This window comes from Kogia breviceps, chromosome 1, assembly GCF_026419965.1.
Source record: "Kogia breviceps isolate mKogBre1 chromosome 1, mKogBre1 haplotype 1, whole genome shotgun sequence".
In the NCBI taxonomy this organism is placed as follows: domain Eukaryota; kingdom Metazoa; phylum Chordata; class Mammalia; order Artiodactyla; family Physeteridae; genus Kogia; species Kogia breviceps.
Genome location: NC_081310.1, coordinates 60,619,626 through 60,632,434, shown reverse-complemented (window position 1 = coordinate 60,632,434; position 12,809 = coordinate 60,619,626). Strand labels below are relative to the sequence as shown.

Genomic DNA, 12,809 nt, shown 5'->3' with positions numbered 1-12,809 from the left:
ACTGCCAGGGAAGTCCCTGATGTTTAGATTTCTGATTCATCAACTTAATTTTTGTATCTGGTATAAAGTGAGGGTTCAAATGCACTGCTTTGCATGTGGTTATCCTGTTTTCTTAGCACCATTTGTTGAAGAGTTTAACTACCCGAGCCTTTTTTGGTTTACATTTTCATGAAATATTTTTTTCTATCCCTTCACTATGTGTGTCCTCAAAGCTAAAGTGAGTTTCTTGTAGGCATAGTATAGTTGGATTTTGTTTTTTAATCCATTTAGTCACTCTGTGCCTTTTGATTGGATAATTTAGTTCATTTACATTTAAAGTAATTATTGGTAGAGATGAACTTACTAGTGCTATTTTGTTCATTGTTTTCTGTTTGTTTTGTAATTCCTTTGTGTTTTGGTTCCTCTTTTGCTCTGTTCCTTTGTGATATGATGATTTTCTGTAGTGGTATGCTTTGATTCCCTTATTTGTATATCTACTGTAGGTTTTTGCTTTGTGGTTGCCATTATGCTTTCATAAAACATCTTATACTTATAACAGTCTGTTTTATGCTGATAACAAGTTAACTTCAAATGCATACAAAAGCTCTAGGTTTTTACACCTCCACCCCACACATTTTATGTTTTTGATGTCACAATTTACATTTTTTACATTGTGTATTCATTAACAAATTATTGTACTTGTAGTTATCTTTAAAACTTTTTGCTTTTAACCTTTATACTAGAGTTATAACTGATCTACCCACCACAATTACAACATTAGAGTACTCTGAATTTAACTATATGTTCACTGTTATCATTAGGCTTTATACTTTCACATGTTTTCCTGTTACTAATTAGCATCCTTTTGTTTCAACTTGAAAAAAGTCCCTTTAACATTTCTTGTAAGGCTGGTCTAGTGGTGATGAATTCCTTCAGCTTGTTTTTGTTTTTGTTTTTGTTTGGGAAAATTCTTCATCTCTCCTTCAATTCAGAAGGACAACTTTGCCAGGTATAGTATTCTTTTTTTTTTTTTGCAGTACGCGGGCCTCTCACTGTTGTGGCCTCTCCCCTTGCGGAGCACAGGCTCCGGACGTGCAGGCTCAGCGGCCATGGCTCACGGGCCCAGCCGCTCCGCAGCGTGTGGGATTTTCCCGGATTGGGGCACGAACCCGTGTCCCCTGCATTGGCAGGCGGACTCTCAACCACTGCGCCACCAGGGAAGCCCCCAGGTATAGTATTCTTGGTTGGCAGGGTTTTTATTTCAGAAATCTGAATATATTATGCTGCTCTTTCTGGCCTACAAAATTTTTGTTGAAAAATATACTGATAGTCTTATGGGAGTTCGCTTGTATATAACAAGTTGCTTTCTCTTGCTGCTTTTAAGGTCCTCTCTGTCTTTAACTTTTCACAGTTTAATGTGTCTTTGTGTGGGTCTCTTTAGATTTATCTTATTTGGTATTGTTTGGGCTTCCTAGATGTAGATGTTTGTTTACTTCCTCCAGTTAGGGAAGTTTTTAGCCATTATTTCTGTGAATAAGTGCTCTGCCCCTTTCTCTGTTTTCTTTCTGGGACCCCCATAATACGTCGGTCTGTTTGATGGCATCTATAAGTCCCTTAAGCTATCTTCACTCATTTTCATTCGTTTTTTTTTTTTTTTTTTTGGTTCCTCTGATTGGATGAAGTCCACTGCCCTGTCTTTGAGTTTGCTGATCTCTTCTTCTGCTTGATCTAGTTTGTTATTGAACTGTTGAACCCTTCTATTGAATTTTTCAGTTCAGTTATTATATTCTTCAGCTCTATGATTTCTGTTTGATACTTTCTTATATTTTATCAGTTTATTCACAGGGAATTGCTCCATATATAGCTGTCCATTCAGTGCCTCCATGGGAGGAGTGGAGTTCAGGACCCCCTTATGTCACCATCTTGATTGACTCTCCTGTTCTTTTTCAAGATTGTTTTGACCATTCAGGGGTCCCTTGAGATTTCATGTTAACTTTAGTATGAATTTTTCTGTTTCAGCAAACAAAAATCTTTGAGATTTTGATAGGGATTTCACTGAAGCTAGAGAAAGCTTTGGGTGGTAATGTCATCTTAACAATATTAAGTATTCCAGCCCATGAATATGGATGTCATACCTACAATGTTTTGTAGTTTTCAGTGTACAATATTTTGCCTCCTTTGTTAAGTGTATTCCTAAATATTTTATTCTTTTTGATGCTGTCATCAATGGAATTATTAATTTCCTTTTCAAGTTGTTCATTGTTAATGTATAGACATGCAACTGAGTTTTGCATGTTAATTTCATATACTGCAACCTTTGCTGAATTTGTTAGTTATAACTTTTTAAATAGAATCTTTAGTGCTTTCTACATATAAGATCATGTCATTTGTGAACAGAGGTAATTTTTCATCCTTTTCAATTTGGATGCTAGGCCTATTAATTTCTATTCAGCAACTCTGTATTCTTTCTTACTTTTGTTCTGTTAGGTGTCATTTTCTAGGGAGGTATACTAAACCTCCTTCTGTAATTGTGAATTCCAATTGCTTTTTAAAAGTCCAGTGTCATTCTAAGCCATATTGTTCTTGAAAATATTGAGGTCCTGAAATTGACACTTGGTGGGTATCTATCAAGCATTGCTAAAGGAACACATGCATGAAGTATCTGTGGAACAAACATTTCTTGAAAATCTACTTTGTATATGGCACTGAAGAGATAAACTTCTTGAAGATTCCAGTCTAGAGGAGTGGATAACCACTGTTACACAGATGTGAAGTTGTATAATGTAGTGGGGGGTAGGAAGACATTGAGTTAGAGAAACCTGTGTGAATCCTGCTCTGTACTTACCAGTGTATATAAGCTGGGGCCAGTTACTTAATGTCTGCTCCTCTAGTTCTTCCTTTGTAAAATGGGAATAATTTAACCTACTTTGCAGTATAGGTAAAGCTCCTCACATAGTGAATTTTTTTACATTAAAAATTGTAGCTCTCTAAGACCTATAGATTGATGCTATCTATCCCATAGCTTATAGAAACAGAAAATAGGTGATCAACACTCCCAGATTTAGGGTGGCCTACAGTTATCAAATACCAACTGTGAACTAGGTAGATGGGGAGCCTGAGCTTGCTCTGGGCAGCACAGTTAAAAGGTGGAAAGCCAGAACCTGAACCCAATTTGGTCCAAAGCCATTACTCTCCTGAGCTGACATTGGTCTGGAGCTTGAAGAAGGAATAAGGAGAGCACATTCTAAGTAGAGAAAACAGCTTGTACAAAGGCACAGAGATGTAAAAGTGCATGTTATGTTTGGAGAGTGGTGAATAGAGCTATACCATTGATAAAGAGTGGTAGGAGTTAAGGTTGGAAAGTAAAATGGGCTCTGATTGTAAAGTGCCTTCCCAGTTTGGATTTTAGTCTGTAAGCAACGAAAAACCACTAAAATACTTTGCGTAATGGAGAGTCATAGTCAGTGTGCTTGAACTAGAGGGGTAAAGGCCAGAGTAGAGCATGCCAGTTAAGAAAGAGGTTTCTGCGAAATCCACAGCAGAGACGTACAGACTGGAGGTGGGTCCATGGTAGTGGAAAAGTAAAAACACAGGGTGACAGGGTTCTGTCGGCCATTCCAGAACTTTTAGCAGGACCCCAGGCACTTAATATATGGCTTAAGCTTTCTAAATGTAACAGGAGACAGCTGTTTGCTTAGTTATTTGAAAGTTCTCTGAAATTTTTTCATATGCTGCATGGATTTGGATCCTAAGTTATAGCCTCTGCTGTTTTTAACTGAACTGGACTTCTAAACTGTGGAGCAGGTAATGTTTAAGCAAAACCGGCTTTGCCTTCATCACTGCAGGTATCTGACTCTCTCTTAGGAGCATGCATTGCTTAGATCTCAGTAGCAAACAGAGATTGAAAAATTTAACTTCATTGGCCAGAGATTTTTTTGATGCTCCATACGTGTACAAGAGGGAAGGAAGTGTTGCTTTCTGAGTGCCTTCATGTATTCATTTGGCTTGGATATAGCATGGGGATGGAATAGTAAGGAAGTCAGGAGATTCTGTAACTTATGTAGGGCAAAGGGAGGAACAGGTGTAAGATAATCATTGAGCGCACACAGTGTATGCGTGGGCCTTGGGTGATACAGATTGAAGAATAGGCCACGCTGTCCTTCAGGAACTTACCATGCTGGTGGGAACATGAGAGAGATGGGTAACTGGTAAAACAGACTTCTAAGTGGAAACGACCCAAGTGCCTTGAGAAAGGAAGCAAGGGGAGCAGTGTCCTGGCAGGTTGGTACAGAGATGGGACAGGGACACTGGAGTGACTTTGGGTCCTCCTGACCCTGAGAGTTTCACTCTGACCACCCTCCTCTTTCACAAGGGCGATAATTGTTTCTTTTGTTGTCTTTGGTCTCATCTTTATGGCCTGTGGGGTGTCCACCCCTCGTTTGCTCTCCCTGGTCTGCACTAGTCTCTCCCGTTGCCATGTCCTTGTTTATCCTCTTTCCCTTTGGTTAGTGTTTTTATTAGAAAATGAAAAACTTCAGAGATTATGTGGAAGAACTGTGTCCAGCTGCTCAAACCCACCCAGTTTCTTTTTTTAGCTTTTTTAGCTCCCCCACTTAAAAATAAACAGCATCAGGTCCCACTTGCCAAGCCTTTGTCACTGTCTCCAGCAGCCGTTCCTCCGGCCCATATGCTCCCCCAGATGCTCAGCCCGTCCCCTCCTCCTGTCTCAGCCCCACGTGCAGGCCCTCCATGGACAAGTGCGGGGCCCCCTGAGCACAGCCCCCTGCAGCCCCACCACACCATCTGCTTCTCACCCCCATGGCGACTCTGAGCATCACTTCTGACCCAGATTCCGTGGACCGCACCCCCTCAGGCCCTGGCTTGTTTGCCTGGCCAGTCCTGTGATTTCCAAGGACAGGATGTTGTCTGGAAAAGATAGAGGGGTTGCCATGGAGATATGAATAAACACACTTGCAGACACCTCGCAGCAGGAACTGCAAACTCTTCTGACAGACGTTTAGTTCAGCCCCAGGTTTCCTTTGTTTGGGTTACGTGCCCCACCTTAGGAGTTAGTGTCTTAGAGGGAAGTTTAGAGCCGTCGCTAAACTGTTAGTTATAGCATTTCCACACACCAGCTCTTGTTTCTTCTCTCAGATACAGCGAGCTCACCCAGAGGAATTAGAGGGTACCTGCCCTTGGGCCTGAAGAGTGGGTTATATCGACAGGAACATGGAGAGAAACTGCCCCAGCCTGTCGCATGAGTTAAGAGTCTGTGTGGTAGCACTGGGCACCCCTGTAGGGGAACAAAGTGGTGCTTTCCAACATGCTCGGCCTCCCATTCTTCCTTTCTCCTCCAGGTCTCAGGGCTGTGAGGGTGAGGAGGTTGCTACATCTTGCCTGAACATAACTGGGGACACAAGAGGCTCCTCCTCTCTCAAATGTGATACCAGGTGGTAGTGAGGGGGAGGCAAGGGGGCCTAGCCCTGGGACACTAAAAGAAAGCTTTCCCTGCCCTGGGGTGCACTTTTCTGGGAAAGGGGCATGTTTTTGCCAGTGCTCCTAATGAGAGAGGAAGGGAGGTTCTGTGCCCCATGGGCCAAGAGAGAAGTTAGCTCTATAATGAAAGTAGAAGAAAACCTTTGACCCTTTCTCAAGAGGGCGCTGTTGACGTTTTGGGCAGGACGGTTCTATCCCACACATTGCAGTATGTTTATAGTCCCTGGCCCATCAAATGCCACAGTTACCTCCTGGCAATCGTGTTGTCCTTGGGACAACCAAACATGTCCAGCAAATTTCCAAACATCCCCTGGGCTACAGTACCACTCTCAGTTTTTTTTTTTTTTTTTTTTTTTTTGCTGCCAGAATATTGGATGGCCACAGACTCATCTATCCTCTGGGAAGAGACCATGACCAGGCCAGGGCTCTTTTTATCCTCATGTAGTCATGTTAATGAAAATGAAAATCTGTTTACTAATCAGTGCCTTATCTGATCAAGTTGGCAGTTCTTTGCATACCCGATGGCTCTTCATTGCACAATGATTTTTTTTCCCTCCCTATTTGGTTTACAATTCCTCAGCCTTTGAAGCACCTGAGCCATGAGGACGGGTGAATAACATGTGAGGCTTGACCCTGCACATGAACAACCTGCATCCTAGACGTGAAGGACCACAGGAGTGATGACAGTAATTGCAATAGGACTTCAGAAGAGACAGTGTAAAAGATACGAAGTGTTTAAAGTGGGAATTTTGACCCTGTGGCCCTAGGGGCTCAGAAAGTCATACTTATTGACGGAGCTGGCTGGGCCAAGGGAATATACTCTTCCAGCCTTGCCCAGATGGCATTATTTTTTCTTCTGGGAACCCTGAATTTGGTGCTTACCTCTAGCGTTCCTGTAAACCAATGAGTAAGGCCAGATGGTTCCCAAGATAGAAAGAAATCCCTGATGTCAAATCTGTCACCTTCTACAAAGAGGCGGGGGAACCCAAAGAGGAAAGACGAGTTGCAGCCAAGACTTCCATCCCCTTTGCTATTAATTATTACCCTCCTGTGGATTATGCAGACAGGTCCTCTTTCTCCTTCCTTCTGGCCCATCATTCGGCCTTCCCACTGATTGACAATGAAGAGGCACAGTGTTCTGTCAAGGTTGCTGCATGTTGGCAAGGCTAATTTTGTCAGTTCAGAGGATGGGGCTATTAGTTAAAAGTAGGTTTTTGGATTTTCTTTATCATCATCTATTTTGTCTTCCACTCATCCCGGGGTGCGGGCAGATAATCAAGAATTGCCTATGAGCATCCTGATTTCTCCTTAAGTCTTTCTAGCCTATTGATTCCAACAGCCTGTGCCTTTAACATTCTTGTTAATTTTTTAAAAAATAAATTAACTATTTCTAAAGATTGACTTGTAGTCGATCATTTCAAATTTTAGATCTTCCCTCCTGTCTCTGAGATCAGAGGCTCCTTTGTATTTGCTCTTACTCTGACTTCTGTTTTTCCTGAGCAGAAATAGGAATGTATTGAATCATGTAGCTGAGAGAGATGCTGGGGTAATCAGAGAATCTAAGGAAGAGCCGGAGGAACCAGGGCCTCAGGTGCTGGAGAGAGGATTCCCGTGCCTCCAGCCCTCGCTCTCCCCTGCATCTCTTCCCTTGCTCTGCCTCTTGCCCCCCAGCTTTGCCTCCCCCTGTAGCCCGGCCCTCGCCCTGTACCAGGTAACCCGGCACCACAGCCCCGCTTAGCAACTTAACGCAGTGTTTTCCTCTCTCGTTATCTCTGTGTTGATTATTTAATAATTGTAATCATTTCCCATAAAAGGAGAACCACTTTGAGCTTTAACCAAGCAATGTGCACTCTCTGTAATTGACATTAAAAAGGGAAAGATCAATGGTGTCTTTGAACTCCCCTAACAGGATATAAGGTTAGGGAAGACTGATAGGGTTTGAACAGAAGTTCCTCATGTACCTTAGAAATCAAATGTGTTATCAGTGACCCCTGTACCTGGAGAGAATTATTTGGGCACATTTATGTCAATTACAACAGTTCATATTTTCTTGGTTTATTTTTGTGGATTTTTCCCCCTATCACCCTGCTTCCTCTCACGCCACCTCATGAGTCACTGCTAATTGAGTCAGTAACACTCAGAAAGTATCTTCCTCTGCTCGAAAATGCAGAAACTGGCAGATTAATGTCTCCTTATTCTCCGAGGTGAAGAGTGCTGAATTACAATCCTGCTTCATCCCTATCTCTCTTTCATTACCAGTTTTTGTGCTGTGTAGTTATCTCTTATCTGGTCTTGTTTTTGGCAGCATCCCCTGTGCATGCTTGTGGCCTCTCAGAGGAGGGGGAGAGACTAGAGGTCATCTTGTCTGGTGGCCTCTAACCAGGGGCATGTCAGCCTCACTTGAGAGATTTCCAGAACAACCATGTGCAGGCAGACAACTTAGTCACTGCCTGCTACACAGCTTATCCATGAGAAAGCCACACTTTCACATACAGTGGCCAGTAAAACCCATGCTCCAAAATGATGCTGGAGGAGAGAGCCATGGATGGGAAGCTATAGGGTAGCAGGTATATCTGAGCCTACAGACCAGACCTGGGACTGGCAGGGGAGAAACGGGGAGGGAATCAGGAATTCATTTCTCTAGGCATTCAGAGGACACTGACCAAGGCTTACAGAGTAGCCACAGATGATCCATAGTAGGGTCACCAGGAATAAGTAAATCTCCTGTTTGAGACTCACCCTCTCTAGCTTAGTCCTTTTTGCTTGTCCGTTCAGAATTCTGTTTGTAACAGGAGCACAGCTGAAATCAAGATGCAAGTGACCCCAGAGATGTGCAGGCTTTAGGAAGATATTCAGGAATGATCTCTAGAACCTCTGCTCTCTCTCTTTTCTATGTCTTTGTTTTTTTGTTTAAATCTTTAAAAATATTTATTTATTTATTTGGCTGCATCGGGTCTTTTTGCGGCACGCGGGATCTTTTCGTTGCAGCCCGCGGGCTCTCTAGTTGCAGCGCACGGGCTTAGTTTCCCCACAGCATGTGAGATCTTAGTTCCCCGACCAAGAATCGAACCCGTGTCCTCTGCATTGGAAGGTGGATTCTTAACCACTGGACCACCAGGGAAATCCCTCTTTTCTGTGTCTTTGGATTAGGCTGAGGTATTTGTCAGAAACCCTGGGTTGAGCCGTACCTGGTTCTCATTCTGAATCTGCAGTCCCGAAGGACGATCCCTGTGCACGTACTGGTGGGGCGCACACACTCCAGCCACAGCATTGTGATGTCACTCAGTAGGGCACCAGAACGATCAACGCTGAGAAATAAACACTTTGTTTAATTTATTAAATCCCTGAGAAAATATTAAAAGAGGAGGAAAAGTGCAGTGAAGACCTTGGATGGATGAGCAGAATTTCTTATCATCATTACTGGAAAACATCTCTCCAGTTCCTACATATTTCAGGCGCTGTGATAAGCTGACATTCTCTGATGCTGCTGCAGGTTCACTCTCGGTGGGGCATGTACCCTGAGCTCGTATTCCAGGAAGGGGGTTGGCTTGTACTGATTCTCCTGAACCCTTTTAATGGGATTCCTTCTAACAGTGGGTCAGATTTTTGGGGGTGCTCCCCAGAGTCAAGTTAACTGGCCCAGAAGATCGCCCTGAGCTTGACCTCATTACATAGAGTTGTGCTTGTTATCATGGAGAGGAGTCTAAACAGTTCTTGTACCTGTAGATGCATGTGGAGACATTGCAGCGAGATCCTAACTAGGTTCGGTGCTTGTGTTACACGTGTCAGAGGGAAGCCCATTTGGCAGTAGGAAATAGCAACTTGGGAGTGTGTTACTTCATTCCTTAGACCAGAATGAGCATCTTGCAGGAATAGAAGTTTTGAGAGCTGTTTAAATATCAACCTACCTCAGGCTCTGCAGGGAGGCATCCTGAGCTGGTAACAGAGAAAGGCTGCGTGATGCCTCAGCCCGATTCTTTCCATCCTTGTGACGAGATGCCTTCTACCTTTTCCCCACAGGCCCAGTTCCTCTCCCCACAAGCTCGCCGTCGACTCCATGCTGCCCTTGCATCTTGTTCCACCTCCATGCTGATCCTGTCCAACCTGGTGTTTCTTGGGGGCAATCAAGTCGGGAAAATCTACTGGAATAGGATCTTCATACAAGGTAAGTTGCTGTTTTCAGACAATTCCTTCTTTTCCGCATTTGTGCAGCTGGTATCACGTATGTGACGGCGGGGAGGCATTCCTTGCTCTATGCATGGTGTGTGACCTGTAAAAATACCAGCCAGGAGCAAAGTCCTGTGTTTAGCTGTGGTTTTAACTGTTCCCTATTTTGATGTACATTTTATCTGCAGTGTGTGATACTCATCATCAAAATGTACCATCCCAAACTCTCTCATTCCCTTCTACTAAGTTACCTCTCCAAGTTTTGGATTTCTCCTAATCTTCCCTGCTATCTTGAGATCAGCCTTCACTATACTGTAGAGTCTTAACCTTGTTCCACTTACTACTCTGAACGTCCTACCAGGAGAATGTCCTAGAAGCCCCATTGTGCTGCTGCTATGGGCATGGTGCCTGGTTTGCCACACCTCTTTGTTGTGGATGTTTTTTTTTTTTTTCCTGAACACTGACTTGCCAGCATCAGCAACCAACCTCACGTTTAATGTACATGTGTTTAATGTCATGTGGGTCTCCATGTCCACACAAAGTCACCCCTGCAGCAGGTAAAATTGCATAAGTAATTGCATTGCATTAATAATTGGTCATCATTTATTTTCGGTCATCATTTCCTTTGGGCTAGAACTGAGAGTTACATCACATCCTAAGAGTATTGGGAGAATAGGAACTACTCACAGAGCACATTATTCAGCCAGTTCACTGTGTGTTCAGAGCCAAGGTCCCCTGTTCCGTTTCCCTGACCAGTGAACTGGTTTGGGGTTTTGGGTTTCGGAAATTTTGCCAAGTGGTAATGGTCATGGCTAGGCTGTCACCTCTACATCTGGGTCCCCGACAAGCCAGTGATGCTTTGGCTGCAGCTCTTTTCACAACAGAAATAACCCCAACACAGCTGCATGATCCCAGGGTGCCAAGTCATGAATCTAAACTGTGGCAGGCTTAGGTGAGCCAGGCTCAAAGGGACCATGAGAGAGCCTGTTCTGCTTTCATCTTGTCACTACAATACCCCTTGGATCTTGCTTTCTGAGAAATGTTTTAGCTGATAGTTCCTGAAAAGACCAGGTACTTCTTTAAGTGGAAGCTGTCCTTTAATAAACATGGGAGGTGGACTGTCCTGGTGGCTCAGTGGTTAAGAATCTGCCTGCCAATGCAGGGGACACGGGTTCGAGCCCTGGTCCGGGAAGATCCCACATGCCGCGGAGCAGCAAAGCCCTGGTGCCACAACTACTGAGCCTGTGGTCTACAGCCCACGAGCCACAACCACTGAGCCCACGTGCCACAACTACTGAAGCCTGTGTGCCTAGAGCCCCTGCTCCACAACAAGAGAAGCCACCTCAATGAGAAGCCCGCGCACCGCAGTGAAGATTAGCCACCGTTCAACGCAACTAGAGAAAGCCCACGCACAGCAACAAAGACCCAACACAGCCAAAAAAAAAAAAAAAAAAAAAAAAAGATGGGAGGTAATGGGGTTCAGAGGACCTAAACATAAAAGAATCCTCCTTGAAGTGGGCAACACAATGTCGACCTTTCTTGCCTCCTCCCACCATGCCTAGCACAGTGCAAAGAACATGATGGCTCTGGAAAATGCTGACTTGGGCTTTGCTGGTCACATGAGCAAGAAGACTCTAATCTTTGCTTCAGTAAATAAACACAGCGGGTGTTTGCTACTTGTAAGGTGCTGAGAAGGCAAGGGTGGAGAAAGAAGCACAAATGTGGGAGCCAGACATGCAGACGTGTCAACAGAGTCAGGTAATTGCTGTGCCAAAGGCATACGGAATCGCTGGACGTCACAGCATGGAGGGCTGGCCTTTCTGTGGAAGTTTAACTTCACAGAGGAGGCGACATCTGAATTGGAGCTTTGAACAAGAAGGAGGAACTTGCTAGGTGAAGAAGGAAGGGGCATGGGGGTATTGAACACTAGCGGCTACGTCAGACCATCCCAAACTCTCAGCAATTTTTCCCCATAGAAGTGTATTCCTCTCGCAGTTCAGTGAAGGTCCAGTGGTTTTTTTCTAAGCAGTGACTCCAGGACATAGACTGTTTCTGTTTTGATTCTTCACCTTGTTGTCCCGGCATTACGGAGGACGAAGAGAACACGGGGACAGTGTCACCAGGTACTAAACACCCCCCGCCAGAAGTGAGGCTCGGCGTTTCTGCCCCCGTTCCGTTGGCCAGCACCAGTCATGTGACCACCCTAAATGCAGTTCAGGGAGATGTGGGGAAGCACACAGGTACCGTAGGCTGTGGCACGGCAGGACAGGGCACATGAGGCAACCGGCTGGAGGCGCCCAGGAGGCAGTTAAAAATGTGACCTGGCGTAGGGGAGGAGGATGGGACGGAATGACTGCAACACAGGGCATGGAGGCGGTGGGTGCGGCCGTGGGAGTGGAAACAGTTCGCCAAGCAGCACACACAGAGTGAGAAGAGACAGGCAGGAGGTAAAACCTGCCAATGCTGGCATTTAAAGGAGCAGAGGAAAGCTAGCAGCTATAAGATGTTCTTTCTGCTTCTCGAAGACATGAAGATCAAAGCGTGATTTGCCCTGCACCTGGTGGAGCTGACATCAGGCACACAGGGGAGCAGGGAGCAGGGCTCTGAAATATCTGGTCTGCTTCTGCTGTGTGGGTCCTATTATGATCTACGACTGGAGACACCTGTGTCCTCCTTGGAGCCAGGTGCTAGAGTCCCGAGCGAATGATTCTCTGAATATGGAGGGCTGTGGAATCATTTCTCTCTGGGTTCTGAGGCCAGGGAAGCTCAGCTTTGAAGGCATCTTCTATGTCAGAGATTCTTCACATCATCCTGGTCCCATCTCAGCTGGTCTGTCCCATGGGTGCCCTCAGTCAGGGAAGGTTTCCTGGGGTTTTGGTGGTTACCTCGTTTGTTCCCCGCTGCAGGTCTTTTATCCCCGAGTGATTGAATTTAGGTATCTCTTGGAGGAAAGTGAACCAGATGGTGCCAAATCCACCATCCTTGAGAACTCTGGATTTCTTTTCATAACTAATTTGATTGACCTGATAGAAGATTAGTATGAATATTCATGTTTTGGTAGAAAAAAGTATTAATGAGTTTATAGGATGCTTCCTCAGCCGCTGCTGGGGGTGTCATATTAGCTTTCTAAAATAAAAAAAAAAAATCTGAATTCTGAAAATCGTCTG

General features: G+C 44.6%; 1 protein-coding gene across 3 annotated transcripts in view; it reads left to right on the top strand.

Annotated features, from left to right (window-relative positions):
• HHAT (hedgehog acyltransferase) overlaps positions 1–12,809 on the top strand; it is a 363,561-nt gene that overhangs the window by 301,165 nt on the left and 49,587 nt on the right. For all 3 annotated transcript variants that reach the window (XM_067032206.1, XM_067032195.1, XM_067032200.1), the window contains exon 11: positions 9,496–9,640. In XM_067032206.1, the coding sequence (XP_066888307.1) occupies positions 9,496–9,640 (145 nt within the window). The remainder of the gene's footprint in view (positions 1–9,495; positions 9,641–12,809) is intronic.